Source organism: Cydia splendana, chromosome 9 (assembly GCF_910591565.1).
Source record: "Cydia splendana chromosome 9, ilCydSple1.2, whole genome shotgun sequence".
Classification (NCBI taxonomy): Eukaryota; Metazoa; Arthropoda; class Insecta; order Lepidoptera; family Tortricidae; genus Cydia; species Cydia splendana.
The window spans coordinates 11242781-11261151 of record NC_085968.1 but is presented as its reverse complement, the minus strand read 5'-3'; the positions used below and the strand labels follow the sequence as shown (position 1 = coordinate 11261151).

The following is an 18371-nucleotide window of genomic DNA, read 5'->3' as shown; positions in this document are numbered from 1 at the left end:
CGCAAGCGCCCTGCGCCGCCTACATGAAACAGCAGGCACGGGCATACATTTTCGCCGTGCGGTAGAAAGAGAGGAGAGACGCCTTACGCGTAGAGATGGGTAACTACCCGGGTAAATACCCGAGAGCGGGTATTTACCCGGTAAATACCCGATATTTACCTACCCGCGGGTAAATACGCGGGTATTTTCGTTTTTCTTCTAAATTTGATGTGTTTAATGGTATGTGAGTATAAATAAGATTAATTTAAGTATTATTTTATAATGTTACATAAAATGTATGTTCAAACTAATTACGAAAAGGTTTCTATGAGGTGAAGTTCGATTTTAACATATCAGTTCAATTATGAAAATCGTGTAAAATCATTCCCTGGCTTCCGGAAATGTTTTAAAATGCTTTTAATATACATTAGAAAGATGAAAATAAAGAATACTTATGAATGATAATAAAAAAAAATTGTGCAGTATCCCAACTTGTGAAGCTTATAAGTCAAACACAGTTAGTTTTAGGACAAAAATGTATATAACCTTTTTTGTAGAAAATTATGTCTACTTTAGTTTGTACGTACAACACTTTTCGATATTAATGACAGATTCCAAGAAATATGAAAAAGTTCACTTTTGCCCCCCTCCCCCCAACCACACCCCCCGCCGACCGAAGTTGGAATGTGTGTTGTCAACGTATAAGTACGATAATTTACTCAAGTCTAAAAAAAATACTCGGCTTACTTATGACGGCCTTTTTTTAATATTTATCAAAATTGTACTAAAAAATCCTTAGTTACAACTGCAACTAAACCATTTCATTTTAAATGACACACAATAATTACAGCCATTAACTCGGTTTATATCTCCACTTTAACACAAATCGACATGTGCAACAAGAAATGAATCTACCCGTCCATTTGGGTAGATACGGGTAAATACCGGGTAGATGGGTATTTACCGGGTATTTACCTGGGTGGGTAAATTGGGTAAATACCCGCGACCCATCTCTACTTACGCGCTGTCTCGAGTCGAGTTTATCATTTTTCCCCACCTCAAAAAGTACTCAGCGCCGCTAAAGAAGTTTTCACTTCAAAAACAGTAAATCTAAAGAAGGACTTCTTACATATTTTGTATAGAACATGTTAATACGATCTAACTCGTTCGCTACATGATGAGAGCGTTCGTGAACTGTACAGGTGCTGCCTGCTCAGGAGGAGATATTGACGCGAAGTGTCAAGTATCCGACTTAGACCACAAGGCGGCAGATTCCAACGCGCATAGTCCCTAAACTGTATAAACTCAATCGCTATAAATGACTTGTGTAAACGATGATATTAATGAGTGGTATTTGGTCCAGGTTCTGGTTGCGTGGAGGAGGGGGTGGACGAGTGCCCGGGCGGGTGGTGGGGCGCCGCGGCGTGCGGGCCGTGCGCCTGCGCCGTGGCCGCCGGCTACCACCCGCACTGCGACAGGGACTCCGGACACTGCCACTGCAAGGTTAGTACGTACCTACAGTGAGATTACAGGAAGTTGGAATATAAAGAATATATCACGTAACGAATCAGCAATATGCTCATATATGGTGAACGTCAAAGTTTTTACATTAATCGAAAGGAATTTCTCGACATTCGTCAGTCCATTGGTCCACATTGCGACTGGCCAATCCAATTCGCATTTTTCGTTACCTACTCAATACGTAGCCGCCAATGGCATCGTTTTTATTTCTGTTGGCCATTTACCGAGCCGATCCGTTTAAGCGTTTCTATCCATAAACGGTTTGCTTGCCGGTCGAGTTCATTTAACACAACAGTTTATTAGTTTCGATGCAAAATCGGTTCAAAAGCAACACCACATTTTGCAGAAACAACAGATTGATAATGTCAGTAGGGTTATGAAACGAATACATTGTTATATTTTCCTCCTGAAACATTCATTTATAATACCTACTCCTAATTTTTCTGATTAGGAAAACCACTACAAGCTCCCCGGATCCAACGAGTGCCTCCCATGCCAGTGCTACGCAGCCGGCTCCGTCAACAGCTCCTGCGAGGCCGACAGCGGGCAGTGTTACTGCCGCGGCGGGGTCATTGGCCGCGCGTGTGATTCCTGTGCCAACCTCTATGCCGAGGTGAAGCCGAACGCCGGATGCGAAGGTACTAACCTAACTACTACACCGCTACGAGTGTCTTGTCAGTGCTACCACAGAATAATTAATAGTACTATCGTACAGAAAGGAAACTTCCTACAAAAACGAAGTTTGACAGCGGTTCAGGGTCGAATCATGATGTCTCTTTCTAATATATGGCACTATCCCTTTCGGCTATTTAGGGTTGTCAAAAATCAAGTGATTATCTTATCTGTGGTCGTGCACGCAAAAGGAAGTCAAGTGGTGCCAACCCTAATAATTGCTCGGAGCAATGCTGAGCCGAGCGGAGCCGAGTTTGACCGAAGTCAGGAGTTTCGCACCCCTGGTGCTACAAGTGCTACGCCCTGGCGAGTGGCGACAGTTTTAGCAAGGCCGAAAGGCAGTGCTACTGTCGCAGCGGGATTATAAGCCGCGCGTGTGACTCATGTGCCAACTTTGAGCGAGCTTTGATCCATTTATATATGTTTGCCAAATTGCATTTCATGTGGTAAATAACCAGCAAATTCTTGTTTTTTTTCGAGTATTGAAAAGATTTTTAAGACACTTATTATATTCCAGTGGTATACGACGGATGCCCGCGTTCGTTTTCGCACGGAGTTTGGTGGCCACGGACCAAGTTCGGTATAGAGGCGTACGCGGACTGCCCGCCGGGCACCAGCGGGAAAGCAACGCGCATGTGCGACGAGACGCAAGTCGTGCCGTGGCAGGAGCCGGACATGTTCAACTGCACAACTGCCACTTTTTATCAACTTAGGAAACAGGTGAGACTAGAGTCGAGGTGCTTTTCATATTGTTTCTTTAAATTATTAAGTTGCGTAGACTTAAATGTCTTAAATAGTGGGGTATACCGGTTTTCTACTTTACACAGTATTGGAAAATACATTAGGTAGTATGATATAGGTACACCTACTTATTTCTAAGAAACTTATTATAGGTAACATAATCTTTAATTTAGGTATACCAGTAGCAAGTGTATAGTGCATATAGTGTAAGTGGTGTAAACCGTTCTTGTGAATATAAATACAATGTAGAGGTACCACAAAGGTTTGAAATGTTGCTATTGGCTTAGGACGACCTAAATACTCCGTACTTTGACTTACGCGGGCTTTATTTTCCAGCTAAGCAAGATCGAATCAGGCGAACTACTGGTAAACACGTTCGTTGGCGTTCGCCTCGCGGATGACTTGGCCTCTGCCTGTTCAAACACGCCCGCGCTGTACGGAGCAGATGTGCTGGTCACTGAGGGCATTCTGCTCGAGTTGCTGCGCTATGAGCTGCGACAAGCGGGATTGAACCTTACGCACAGTCAGGATAAGGACTATGTTAGAGTGAGTATTGTAAGAAGAAAAACCCATCGATAGGCGCAGATTCGTTATTTTCAGGGTTAACAAAAGGGATAGCTTTGGCTACATCGGTAACCTGGCCAGCGCACCTATTTTATCTACCTAATACAGTTGCCTAATGCATGCCTAACTATTTTACCTATCGAAATTTAACTCTCATTAGTAAAAAGTATTCGCTGTATCTGAATACGGCCGGATAATGATACCATTTCTAACGCGTCAGAGTTGTGCTAGCTCCACAGAAATTAAAACCCGTGATAGAGCTAGACCAAGAAAAGTCTGCAGCGATTTTGATAGCCCACTCAGTGCATGTGTTACGTCAAACGTCTTTGAAATTATGACGTATAAATAACACTTGCACTGCCTGGGCTATCAACATCGCTGCAGAATTTTCTTGGTCTAACTTTAATTTAATTATATTTAATTACACAAACGGGTCTACCGCGATATAATTTCATTGTTTTTACCTTTAATTCCGACGTTTCAGCTGATTTGCACCAACTGTGGTCACGGAAAGACTTACGTCTTAACAAATGTCAACGGAGATATTAATAAAACACCACTAAACTACCCGCAAAAAAATCTAATTGAATTCCCTACCCTTATTCACTTTAAGTTCGCTGCTACAACCAATTAATATTTTCAGAACATAATGAAATCCGCGAACACGATACTAAACGCGAAGTACTCTCGCGAATGGCGTCGCATCCGGCAGCTGACGGGGCGCGGGGTGGAGCGGCTGCTGCAGGAGGTCGACCAGTACATCGCGGTGCTCGCCGAGAGCCAGCACGACACCTACACCAGCCCCTTTGAGATCGTTACTAGTGACTTAGGTAATACGTTTATTCCTAAAGTTCTTGCTGAAGACGTATCGGCGGCTTTTTCTGAGAACCAATTAAGGCCTCCGGTCGTTGCTATACGCCGCGTACAGCGTTACATTGTATGGGAATACGATTTCATTTTTATAGACTCTAATGGATTTACATTCATAAAAACGCACTACAAGCCTTAATTAGCTATTAATCTGTCCTTTTGCCTTAAGTATGTATTTGTTATAAAGGTATAAAACATAAATTAACTAATTGAGGCTTCAAAAGTTTTATGAATTAGGGGATATATAGTGATATGCAGCGTCGGCGTCAAACGAAGACCAAAGCGAGAGCTAAGCGAGGTATGATGTATAATTACCCAAAATCCGCGTTTCGATTTACTCTCAAATAATAAAGATTATAAAAAGATAGGCCTTTTTATTTCTGCATTAGTAAAAACCTAATTAAAATCTAAAAATACATTAATTCAACAGTGATCGGCGTCGACATCGTAACCTCCGAGTCCATCTACGGCTTCGAGCCCACGCAACTCACTCGCCTCAACTCCGAGTCCTACACCACCGAGCGAGTCGTGCTCCCCGACACGTCAGCATTCGTGCACTCCCCCCTAACCGGGTACGGGAAGAAGGGGAAGAAACCTTCCAGCCCTACTGTCTCGTTCCCGAAGTACAACAACTATGTGAAGACCAGGTCCAAGTTCGACAAGTTTACGAGGATACTGCTGCCGCTTGATTTGCTTGGAATTACTAATAATAATGGTCAAGGTGAGTAACTTTTAATTAATCAATAATCATATCTAGGCGTTTATGTTTTTGATTTATGGTTTATGTTTTTTTTATGATATGTGACAATCCATATTAATTTGCCAACAAATATAAAGCTTAAGCTGTTTAGAATGCAAAGCGTACCAAATAAATGGCAGACCACTAAAACAACCTCCCTTTTTCGACAAGTGTGTAAAACACAAATAAGATGATTTGTTTTTAATCAAGCATTTAACGCTTCTACTGTTTCTTTCACGTATCGGAACCAACAATGTAAGTTTACCTAACCAATCTACTTTTTTTCAGACAACCCAGAACCCGAATCTCGCGCCGTATTCTCCTACTTCCAATACTCGCGTAACACCTCTCAACTCATGCCTTTACGTACTGACGATTCGGTCGGCCGGCGGTGGGGAGTGAACATAACTATCGGATCACCGATACTGCAAGTGGCACTGTTCGTGCCTGAGTACGTGTGGTACAGGGAGTCTAAGGATGGGGACGATGTGGTTGATGTCAATGTGGAAGAGGAAGGTGAGTTATTTGTACAGTCAGTAGTACACCTCTCAACTCATGCCTTTACGTACTGACGATTCGGTCAGATGTTAAGAAAGGATATGTGCACTTAATAAAAAACCGGTCAAGTGCGAGTCGGACTCGCCCACCGAGGGTTCCGTACTTTTTTAGTATTTGTTGTTATAGCGGCAACTGAAATACGTCATCTGTGAAAATTTCAACTGTCTAGCTATCACGGTTCATGAGTTACAGCCCGGTGACAGACTGACGGACATCGGAGTCTTAGCAATAGGGTCCCGTGTTCTTCTTTTATAGTTACGAGTATGACGATAATTACTTCATCATGTTTTCTTCTTTTCAGGCATAACATACACCAACAAGGGCCACCATCACGTCTCCCATCCCACACACAGCCACCCAAAATGGCACTCCAATGAGCCCGAAATACAGCACGAGACCCACGGCCCCGTCTTAATCCAGCCAGCTATGAAAAAGCAAGAAAAACAGTTCGCTGACAATTTACAAGACAACGAATCCACATACGTCGCTGAGAATCAAGATGGTCCTAAGGTTTTAGCGTTAACCATGAACCCTGATTTCAAAGATGAAAACATTACGAGGATGGGAAAGAAGTTGATATACAAGAGTATGGGCGGGATTCGATTAAAGAAGCCGATTAGACTGCAGATGTGGTTGGACATTAATAGGGAGACGTTTGGCTCGAGGACCAACCCGCAGTGCGTGCATTGGTCTACTTTAAGAGGGTAAGTCTATTAATAAACAATTAAGACATTTTGCTGCTGTTTCAAATTAAAATTTTAGGGGGCCTATGTGTGTATAAATCAATAGGTATCAACTTTTGACGTCATTGGTCATAATGTAGCAACACTCATTTTTTTAAAGCACAAACTTAAGGAGCTTCTTCTTCTTTGCTTCTTTTACTATTTAGTTTTATATCATTTTAATTTACAGTCCGAACCCCATTTTTTACAGAGTGAATTTTACTCGTAATTTACCTAGCATTAAAAACCTATTGTATTTCAGAGCTGGCGAATGGTCTCGCGTCGGATGCCACACAGAGATCGACTATGACTGGTCGCCGTACTCGGACGAGCCGCTCCGCATCAACTGCACGTGCAACCATCTCTCCACGTTTGCTGTACTAGTCGACGAAGTTGACATTGAGGTAACATACTGTCATGACCATGAGGCAACATAAATTTTCATGGTGGACTTGCTAAAAATTTACACCAGCACTGTGAGTTGAGCGGTACCTAAAACGTGCGGTTTCCAAACCGATTGTTGCGGTCGCAAACTTGGCTCGCACCAATGAGGTTATCCGAACTTGTGTACGAAAGTATAAATTCGCACCACCTGGTTAAGTGCAAAGCAGTTTCCGCGAGCAAGCAGATTTACCAGCACACAAATTCTCTAGTTGAATCCTGCTATGCTAAAAAATAGAAATCTAATCAAGACTTTTCCTTACAGTTCATACCCGAACCATCACTACTCGAATCCGTGACATCGTACACCGCGTTCAGTATCTCCCTCCCGCTCCTGCTCGCGACGTGGGCCGCGCTCTGTCTCATGCGCGGCGGCGCGGCGACCGTGTCCAACTCTATCCATAAACACTTGATATTCTGCGTGTTTATGGCCGAGCTGCTGTATCTGATCGCGTTGAAGGCGAGAAGCTCTTTGGTTCAGAATGAGGTAAGGAAATTTGAACCTTCTTCTTTTGCAATAGGGATCGGTTTTGCTTGTTTGTGGTTGGTGTGGTCGATGCTGAAATTCATAGATTATCATAGGTCTTTTTAAAGAGATGGTGGAGAGTCGTAAGATCTTTAAATCACGGTTAAAATGGTGTCAAATCATCAAAACCAAATTAAACTGGACATAATCACCTCTCATCACTCTAAAAAAGATTTCCGTGGTTTCTGGAGATCCACAAGTAAAATGAAGCCTGTGGCTGGTCACCCGGTCAGTGTTGATGGCGTAAGCGAGCCTAAAAGTGTCGCGAACCTGTTTAAAGACCATTTCTTTTTGAAATCTCCCTTAGGTCCATCGCTGATGGGGGGGCTTGTGACTGAGACCTCCAATGAAAAACCAGGCCCGGGGTTTACGGTCAAGGATATTGACAAAGTAATTAAATCAATGTCCAGAGGCAAATCCCCGGGTCATGACGGTCTCAACACCTCCAAAATGCTGGTCCTCACATATCTACGATATTGGCAATGTTTTTTACAATATGTATGAGGCATTCATATCTGCCTAATGATATGATGCGTACTATCGTGGTTCCTGTAGTTAAAAACAAAACTGAGGACTTGGCAGACAAAAACAATTACAGACCGATATCACTGGCAACGATTATAGCCAAAAGTATTTGACAGTGTGCTTAATTCACAGCTAAGTGAGCATATAAAACTGCATGACAACCAATTTGGCTTTCGACCGCGTTTGTCTACAGAATCTGCAATACTGTGTCTGAAGCATACTGTCAAGTATTACACCAAGAGCAAGACCCCAGTGATTGCATGTTTCCTGGACCTTTCTAGGGCATTTGACCTGGTTTCCTATGACATACTATGGGAAAAATTAAGGAAAACCAGTATACCACCGGAAACAGTACGTATGTTTAGGTACTGGTATGGAAACCAGGTCAACTGCGTTAGATGGTCAAATGCGCTGTCGGACGAATACAGGTTGGAATGCGGGGTGAGGCAGGGGGGTTTGAGCTCACCAACGCTCTTCAACCTGTATGTGAACGAACTCATCGAGGAGCTCAGCAGCATCCATGTCGGATGCCATATAGACGGAGTCTGTGTAAACAACATCAGTTACGCGGACGACATGGTGCTGCTGAGCGCCTCGGTCTGTGGCATGCGTAGGCTGCTCAAGATATGTGAGGACTATGCGGTGAGTCACGGTCTCAAATATAATGAGAAGAAGAGCCAATATGTAGTCTTTGAGAGCGGCCGCAACAGGTCTTCAGAGTTTCCCGCAATATATCTTAATGGCAGTCCAATGGACCGAGTAACCCAATTTAAATATCTAGGTCATGTTGTTGCGGCCGACCTCAAGGACGACATAGATATTGAAAGGGAACGAAGGGCCTTGTCGGTGCGGGCAAATATGATAGCACGAAGGTTTGCGGGTTGCTCCAGGGGGGTAAAGATCACTCTCTTTAGAGCGTTCTGTACTTCCCTGTATACCTGCAGCCTTTGGGTTCAGTATTCGCAACGGGCTTATAGGGCCCTTCGAGTCCAATATAATAACGCGTTCCGGGTGATGATGGGACTGCCTCGCTTCTGTAGCGCATCAGGGATGTTTGCTGAGGCGGGCGTCGATTGTTTTCAGGCGACCTTGCGTGTGCGCGCCGCATCCCTGGTGCGCCGGGTGCGGGACAGTCCCAACACCATCTTGAGAATGATAGCGGAAAAACCAGACTGCCCCATAATGCTCCACTGTGAGGGACTACATTCCCCTACAAGTGTGATACAGTGGTAGCAAAAATTGAGAGTTTGGCTAGCACTGTATATCTTGTGTCAATTTTAATGTGTATATGTTGTGTTTATGTGTAATTCTTGTAAGTTTATTGTTTATTGTTGTGTATTGCTATGTGTGTACCTAAATCACATGAAATAAATAATTTTGAAATTTGAAATTTGAAATAGGCCTCGAACTAAGAATTCACTTCAAAACCTTAGTCATATTCAATATTGAACGCAGTTGTAGAATCTGAGTGATTGACAACTCACAAAATGCTTTTCATCTAATTCAAACCCAGCACTCATCTCACAGTTGGTTGGCGAATACTATAAAATATAAGTAGGTACCTATCTACTTATGTTTAATTCGCCACACTTAAGTTAGGACTTAGGACCTAACCCAGATCCTTATTAAGCCGCGTTCAGTTCAGTTTTTAGTTCTTATGGCTTCTATCCGTTGGGACAATTTTGCCAGCATCAAGGTTGGAGGATTAAGCCGCGTGGTTATTTACATTTTGCAAGTTCATTAGTAACATTTCTGTTCATTTCTGCAGTTTGCCTGCAAAATAATCGCCATGTCGCTGCACTATTGGTGGGTGGCAGCATTGGCCTGGACGGCGTGCGACGCCTGGCAGCTACGCCGTCTACTACGAGAGCTACGAGATGTCAACCATGGTGGGCTAGCAGCACATTTGGCTGCTGCCTACGCCGCGCCGGCGGTCATTCTCGCGCTGTCCGCGTCGCACCACCAGCAGCAGTACGGGCACGCGCTCTTGTGAGTATTAGTGGCTTTTCTTTAACACATTCATTACCACTAACTGCTACGGGTTACGCTCGTAGCGCGTAGCCACGGTTTCGCCGTATGGAGCGCGTAGTTGCTACGAACAGTGTACCCGACAGTCGGGCTCTTGGTCCTGAATGAGCTAACTCGTTCACTCTCGCCTATTCTGTTTTCGTAGGCGCTTTTCGCTACATACCGAAAAAATCGCTGACAGTGAATGTGTTCATATTCAGCGTGCTGCAGGAACGCTGCTCGGAGTATTATAGTGATTTTATTGTGAGTGGACAGACCAAACCACGTCACTTATATATCATATTGTTGACAGTTAAGTCTGCACGTAGGTATGTATGTATGATTCCTGCGTTTAACAACTTTACAACACATCTTTTAAGTGGTTCCTATGTTTTATTTATATCGTGTCGTACCCCACAGCTGCTGGGTGAGCTGCCACGAGCCAGTAGTGTGGTGGGTGGTGGTGCCGGCGGCCGTGTACGCCGGCGCCGCCGTGGCGAGCCTGGCCGGCGCCACGCGCGCCGCCTTCACCGTGCGCGACCACGTCACCGGCTTCGGCAACCTGAGGTACCTACATATGTGGCCACCTTGCCATAATTGTCCTTACTCCTTACTGTCAATTACTGTTTACCTACTTATTTGAAACATATCGCCTTTGTACTACACATTTATGTTTTATCTGATGTAACCAATATTCCTTTCTTTTCGTACAATAAAGTGTTTACTTAGGTACTTACTTACATATATTAACGGCACCAATCATGAAATATTTAAGAGAAAGATTGGAGTATTTTTCATATTTCCCATCAATGAAATTTGTATCTTAAACTAAAGTATCGACGTGTAAAATTTGACGACGACGACGCTTTGCGCGTTAAAAGTTGAAATGTTTTCTTAAGGCGATAAAGTTGTTTTTTTATATGAAATCTGTTGTTATTTATGCATTTCATTTTACACAGGTAATTAGCGATTGAGCTTAACAAACGATAACAATGCCATTCCTTTAAAAAAGTTTCTACTATGCTTAAGTTTATCTTGTTTTAATTAGTGATGTACCGACTATTGATTTGGCCGACTAGCCGACTAATCGGCGCTCCAATGGCCGATTAGTCGGCCGACTAGTCGGCTAGTCGGCCAGATCATTAGTTTCGTATAAGTTCTGGTGAAAAACAATAGTTTTGCTGCTTTGATTGCGCTATTCATCATATTAGCTTGGCTAAAAGTGTTCTCTACAGGTTCAAAGACCTATCACAAGAATCCTCGTTCAATTTCTGTCTTTCTTTTATTTTGCGATCCTGAGCAGACGTCAGTACAGCTTGTAGGAGTATTTCCAAGGCTATATTTCCCGTACGTAGCCGCCAGTTAAGAACCTATTCCCTGTGGTCAGCGTCTTTACGAGCAACGTGCCCTGTCTAAGTCTCTAAATTTTGCAATAACATTAATAGTTCCTCTTGGCTCCACCATAAAAAAAAACTAAATTAATTTATTTCAGACCTTGGTCCATACGCTTACACCAAAAAAACTAACTAACTACAAGCTGAATTTAACTTAAAACAAAGTTTTGTACGGAACACTAATAATATGAACTCAGTACTATATAGTGTTTGAAACTGAATAATAATAAAATTATTTTACTATCGAACTTGCCCATGAAATTACACGAGAATCAGTTGAGTTCGACCTGTAGAGGAAAACACCAGCCCACCAACATACGATAACGATCAAACGGTCAATTATATATGAACAAAAGTATTCGTTAGCAGCTTGAATAGGTATTTTAGTAAAATAGACATGAAACATATAGTAAATATTGACTGTTGATTTGTTTTTTTTTCTGTTTTTCTTTCACTAATAAAGTGCCGACTAATCGGCCATTTTTGCCGACTAGTCGCCGACTAATAGCCGACTACAAATGTGGCCGGATAGTCGGCTTTCCCGACTAGTCGGCGACTAGTCGGTACATCCCTAGTTTTAATGTATTTGCTGAAGTGCCGAATTTGAATATTTGAATTTGAATATTTTTTCAAGTGCCTTATTGCTAGTCAACAAACTCTTATTTTTATATGATTGATTGGTTTTCACTAGTTATTTTACTAAGCACATGTTCCTCAGGATGTTGCTAGCCGTGAGCGTGGTATGCCTGCCGCTGCTCTGCATGGCGTGGGCGAGCGGGCTGATCCTCGGCAGCGAGGCCGGCTCGCGCCGCGACCTGCTGAGCTCGGTGCTGGCGGGCTGCGTGGTGCTGCACGCCGCCGCCGCCTCGCTCGGCTACATCGCCTTCAACGTTCGCGTGCGCGACAACCTCCGGAGGTGAGCCGACGACACAATATGTGGCTTTCCATCAGAGAAGGGTCCTTATGCTTCATGTGCAATATGGAATTTTCAATCAGAATTTCAGATTAAAAGTACCTAAGCATAAGTCTATGGAAGTTTTAAGAGAAGCTTAATGCTGTAACATAGGTATAGTATGAAGGTTAACATAGGTATCTCCCGCATAGGTAGCGACATTAGTAGTGGTTCCTGGCCGCTTGCCACCCTCATCCAGTAAATTCTTAGAATATTTTCGGACTATTAGAAGGAACACATTTCTCAAATACTAAAACAACGAGACGAAGGAGATATATTAGAACTTTTCGGCTTGGGTTAGTGGAGTGAAAAAAGATCATCTGATATCTAAATATATTAGCTCGGCTATATCTAAATATAGATTAATGAAAATAATTAAAGGTCATATCATTCAAAATCATTATTATCATTAATCTTAAATTTTGTTTCAGGACAATGCTACGGTGCATGGGCAAGAAAGTACCTTTGGCTGACACTTCAGTTATAGTTAGCAGCAGTGCTCAGAATTTGTCAGCTAACAGGTTAGTCAATTCTTTAAAATTCTTACAAGTACGTTTTAAGCAGATAATCACGTCAAGCTATTTTAATATTTGGTTATTTTATCATTAGGTCCGCATTGGCGTACCACAGTGGAACTGAACCAGGCCGCCAGCTGAGAAACATCGGCATATCGGCTTCTTCAACAACATCTAGGTCGACAACGAAAACTAGCTCCAGTCCTTACAGGTAAAAAAACTTCTGGTCCCACGTTGGGCGCCAAAAGTGAATTGAATTGGCGACGAGGATTTATAATACCGGTAAAATATATTTCATAATTCTTTGGATTACTCTTTTCAATTCTTTTCTGTGTTATAGCCGAAGTGACGGTCAACTTCGTCATACAAGCACTTCGACATCCAACTACAATACCAGCGCGAGTGACATGCCTGCTTATCTTAGAGGATTTGATTCTTCGCTACATACTCGTAGAGACGGTAAAACTCCACAAATTATCATTTTCTTTCATCTTGAACTTAACTTTTCCTACGACTTTACAATATTACCTACCTATCCTAATAAAATTATGGTTATGTGTATCTCTGCATTTTTGCAAAGTTCATTATTTTTTTTACGTAAAGTTAAAAGCCATGATAATGCTTGAGCTGATTAAATATTTAGGAATAGTATTATTGACTTTAAATAAATTAGAAAATAAGTACTTAATCGGTGTATTCCATACACTTAAATATACATCCATATATCGTGACGCAACCTGACGGGGTAAACCGGAGACCGAGGGCTGACATAATTTATATGAATAGATGAGAGCCGCCGTCGGCGCCGGGCGCCAGCGGGCGCGGAGGGCGAGGGCTCGGACAGCGACAGCGACGCCAGCGCGCGCAGCCTCGACCTCGCCTCCAGCCACTCCTCCGACGACGACGAGACCAGCACGCGCCGCTCCGAACAGCCCTCCAACCCCAGTCAGTACCGACCACTCGTGTCATTTAGCTCGAATATCGCTCGACATGTTTCTAGGATATTCTACCAGAGCAACAGACCGGCGTAGGCTGCACGTCCACACTCTGCTTATAGGTGTCGGCAGGAGAGTTGATGTGAATTGTTACTCATACAGCTACATGGAGTACTAATTATAAAAAAGATAGTGAATGAACGAATGAGTGAATGTAATGTTTATGTGCACGATATTTTACCTTGAAGAAAGTTTTTGGTCAATCTGTCAGTTGGCTGTTTAACTTGCTACAAGTAGGAAAAAAACCGGGCAAGTGCGAGTCGGACTCGCGCACGAAAGGTTCCGTACCATAATGCAAAAAAAAAAAAAAACAAAAAAAAAAGCAAAAAAAAAACGGTCACCCATCCAAATACTGACCACTCCCGACGTTGCTTAACTTTGGTCAAAAATCACGTTTATTGTATGGGAGCCCCATTTAAATCTTTATTTTATTCTGTTTTTAGTATTTGTTGTTATAGCGGCAACAGAAATACATCATCTGTGAAAATTTCAACTGTCTAGCTATCACGGTTCGTGAGATACAGCCTGGTGACAGACGGACGGACGGACGGACGGACGGACGGACGGACGGACGGACGGACGGACGGACAGCGAAGTCTTAGTAATAGGGTCCCGTTTTACCCTTTGGGTACGGAACCCTAAAAAGAACACTAAGTTCAAAATCCCGTTATTAGCATGGCATGTTGTTGTGCGTGCGACCTCAACTCTGGTCCCAATACCCATACCAGATTACTCGATGCATCGAGTAGCCGGCTAATGAGCACTTAGGGACAAAATGAAAGAGGAACAGTTTTGCTTTTAAAAAATATCATCAGCTCCCAGTGTTCTATGCGTGAAACGACAACTTTTACAAGCGAGTCTGATTAAATTTCATTAATTTTTAGGAGACTGCGCTCCAAGCACCAACGGCGGGAGCTACTTACCGAATATCACAGAAGGTGCACCTTTAGGCATGTCGCCGAGATGGCCTTCACACATCCGCGAAGGTAAGCAAAAGCTTTGCACCTGCAATATAATAAGTCAGTAAATTTATTAAAATTAATTAAGTTGACTGTACCTTGTTCCAAGCCTTCAAATTGAGATGAATACTCGATAGATTACAGTTCGACAATGTCTAGCCAAATGACAATATTTTATAGAAAACGCCTACTGAAACTTAAAAAACAGATTGATCGCAATAGGGTATTTTCCTACTAGTCAAATAAGTTACTTTTTTAGAACTGTCAAAACGATTTGCTAATATGGAATTTATATGAAACTCATATGAAACATTACATCGTGACGTCACGGTCAACTCACCTACTTTTCATACTTCTATCCGATTTATTAAATAGAACTTGTGTTTAAAAATAACTCCTATCTGAGTTTTTCTAATAATTATCTGGTGCTTTATTTCATGCATGGTGTAAAATAATTTATTTTAAATACAGTATAATACCCTATTATCGCACGATTTTTGGTTCGCATGAGTCATCTCGTCATTCTCGTCCCGATTCCGATACATTCTCATTTTTCGATTGGCGTTGGCCGATAAACACTTGTCGGAGAAGGCAACTGGCCAGGACAAGTTGCTATGAACCAAAGCCGTTCATTTCCATTTTATTTTATTTTTACTATTTATTTTCGAACACTAAAACGGAGCGTTTTACCTTGCTGTTTCCATAGAACCGAATCGGGCCGACATCCGGTGGTCGGGCGAGCCGGGCTCGGACACGGAGGGGCCGCTGGCCTCCCCCTCCCCCAACCCGCTGCCCGTGCCCGACCTCACGTCCGACGTGTACCAGCTGAGCCGGCGGAGGGTCAAGCCCTCTATCCTCGAGAACGTGCATGACACGTACGTCGCGAGCGTCGACGCCTCCCGACTGCCTCTTGACAATAGGTGACCATGAAATAGGGTATTTTCCTACTAGTCAAATCAGTTACTTTTTTAGAACTGTCAAAACGATTTGCTAATATCAGAAAGTATACTAATATGGAATTTATATGAAACATTACATCGTAACGTCATGGTCAACTCACCTACTTTTCATATTTCTATCCGATTTATTAAATAGAACTTGTGTTTAAAAATAACTCCTATCTGTGTTTTTCTAATATTATGAACATTTACAAACTGTACATTATTTGGGATTATTTTGTATGGAACTGTTTACAGTTCTGACTGAAATTTTGAAGTTTATTTATTTATTTCTATACCTAAGCGTTCGTAGCCATTGTACAAAAACCTAATAAGCATTTATCCCTCCTAGATATGGAGTCATGGAGGACGAGCTAATGTACGGCGTGTTGCCCACCGACACCGAGAAACAAGTTCCCTACGACCCGAACTACCCGATATCGCCCACCATGTACCGGCTACCCGGCAACCCGTACGGCTCCAAAACCTACCTCTCGTCCAGGACTTCTGACTACGGGTACAGCCCTACCAAATACCTGAACACAGACGTCTACGGGTCCAGGGACTTGGTCACCACTAGGGAACACGACGGGTACCCGCCTAGAGACTTCAGGGATTCCGGAATAGCAACCATGCTCAAGAATGATTATCAGAGGAAAATGGAGTACGGAGACTATAATGATAGGATGTCGGAAGGATCAGATAAACACCATCCGCACGATAAATACTCGTTTCCTTTCACAGGTAGGTGCGATTAGATAAGATAGTGTGTGTTGTTATTGTGTTTTAAGATTTGATGTAATGTGTGAGTTTTCAATGGCAACTCTTCTAAAAATAGATGATTTTACCACGATCTCAGTTTAGCTTTCGATATCTTAATTAGCAATGTTAAATACTTCTTTAAATCCAGTAGAATTAAAGCTGATGGACACACAACACAACAGATTTAAATTATTAAAATATGTGATGGACATGATTTGATCAGATATCTATAACTTTTTAAACTAAAATATAACGTAAGTAACTAGTTGGACCAAAAGCTGCTGCGAACGTGTTATCTCATATAGCTTTCCATTGTTACTCATTAGTTGATTGCCGTCAAGAAGACTGTCACACGGGTCTCAGACTTTTGTAATCAACAAAGGGGTTGGCCGGTCGAAGTCTTTAGCAGATGGCGCCAGCATAGCTAGCCCAGTCAATCCCTAGAATTGTGTAAAATTTTTATTTTTAATGGAATTTTATGCCCTGGATGCCAGCCCTTTAAGCCAAATTTCATAGAAAAAGGGGCAAGCTATGATGGCGCCATCTATGCAAACCTTTGACAGTTGCTAACCCCATTGAGTGAACATTGTGATATAATATTTCGTACCGTTAAACCGCTTTATTTTTGCCCTCGGGGATTTATTATTCCATTTACAAATATGTATAGCTAATGGAAAGGACATATTTAGACTCACTTTAGTCCTAGTTTGCTTTAGATAGACGTTTAATGGCTGGCGATGATTACTCTCACAAGGACAAACTTGCAGGGTTTCACGGTACCTAACTGCCTAATCTTGTAAAGGATTGTTTGCTCCTTTTCTTTCACCTCTTTTTACTTTTTTTAACATGCTTGACCAATATACCGGCAGCCGCACGCTTGCGTTGCAATGTATAGTGTAGCAAACCAATTTTGTTAGCAGAAAAGTTTGACAAATTTGAAAAAATGTAGGCACGAAGGACCGATCTACCAAACAAATGTTAATTTTCGCGCCTTTTTCTGCTGACGAGTTGGTTTGCCAGACTGTATTTAGCTTTTGACCCGTTGTTTTGCTTTAGCGGAGGAAGACCACACTAGCTTGCGCGGCGTGGCGCCACCGTCGGTCCGTAGTAGCGAAATAGCACATCCAGGTAAACCTAGCCGCAATGCAACTTTATTTGCCATACCTAGGTCAATTTTTTTTCGTTGTCTTGTTTTTAATCACAGTCACTCAGCACAATATTATTATTGTCCTTTACCAAATAATCTAAAAGACATAGCGCCATTCATACCTATCTTGTTACCAAAATATATAATTGGAGAAAAAAATGAAACACCACTGTGTGTGTGTGTGTGTGTTTTTATTTGGATAATCGTTTTATAAAAAAACCTTTACTTACTCCGTCACATTATGTAGTTGAGAACGGAAAAGCAAAACAACGAAAAATAATCTGTCCCACCTTTTTTTAACCTTTTTATTATTATTTTACCCCATAATTATCCAAAATATCAGTCAGGTAACATCACACAAAAAAGCGAGCCCGAAAATATATAATAGTTATTAGTTACTATAGTAGGGATCACCATATATGTCGTCGTTCTTGGCTCTTTTTTATACTACGTCGGTGGCAAACAAGCATACGGCCCGCCTGATGGTAAACAGCCTCCGTACGTCCGTCCTCCACAGAAGTTACATGCGCGATGCCGACCCTAACACTCCGCACCCTCGTTGAGCTCTGGCAACCTTACTCACCGGCAGGAACACAACATAACACTCTCTACATGTTCCTCCTCCTTTATGGGTAAAAAAGGGTTAAATAAAAAAAAGATATAGGTAGGTATTATAAAAAAATGCACTCCTTTTTTGTTGTGTACCTAGTGTGTTGAGAGTTTTATTTGTTTCGTAGTAAATATGTAGATAATATTACCTTTGAACCTTATACTTATTTGATGTATCAATTTTAATATAATACTTACAGCGTCTCTTGTACGCACGACAGTGGGATCAATCTCA

At 42.3% G+C, this 18371-nt stretch overlaps 1 protein-coding gene across 1 annotated transcript in view; it reads left to right on the top strand.

Moving 5' to 3' along the window:
- The window catches only part of LOC134793512 (protocadherin-like wing polarity protein stan), a 79510-nt gene that overhangs the window by 56386 nt on the left and 4753 nt on the right, over positions 1–18371 (top strand). Inside the window, exons 31-51 of the mRNA XM_063765089.1 lie at positions 1343–1482; positions 1952–2138; positions 2690–2892; positions 3250–3459; positions 4121–4307; positions 4778–5068; positions 5375–5602; positions 5946–6348; positions 6629–6770; positions 7073–7294; positions 9627–9847; positions 10286–10432; positions 11978–12175; positions 12643–12732; positions 12821–12937; positions 13067–13185; positions 13513–13671; positions 14606–14707; positions 15387–15600; positions 15971–16362; positions 17437–17508. Coding sequence (XP_063621159.1) covers positions 1343–1482; positions 1952–2138; positions 2690–2892; positions 3250–3459; positions 4121–4307; positions 4778–5068; positions 5375–5602; positions 5946–6348; positions 6629–6770; positions 7073–7294; positions 9627–9847; positions 10286–10432; positions 11978–12175; positions 12643–12732; positions 12821–12937; positions 13067–13185; positions 13513–13671; positions 14606–14707; positions 15387–15600; positions 15971–16362; positions 17437–17508 — 4044 coding nt within the window. The remainder of the gene's footprint in view (positions 1–1342; positions 1483–1951; positions 2139–2689; positions 2893–3249; positions 3460–4120; positions 4308–4777; positions 5069–5374; positions 5603–5945; positions 6349–6628; positions 6771–7072; positions 7295–9626; positions 9848–10285; positions 10433–11977; positions 12176–12642; positions 12733–12820; positions 12938–13066; positions 13186–13512; positions 13672–14605; positions 14708–15386; positions 15601–15970; positions 16363–17436; positions 17509–18371) is intronic.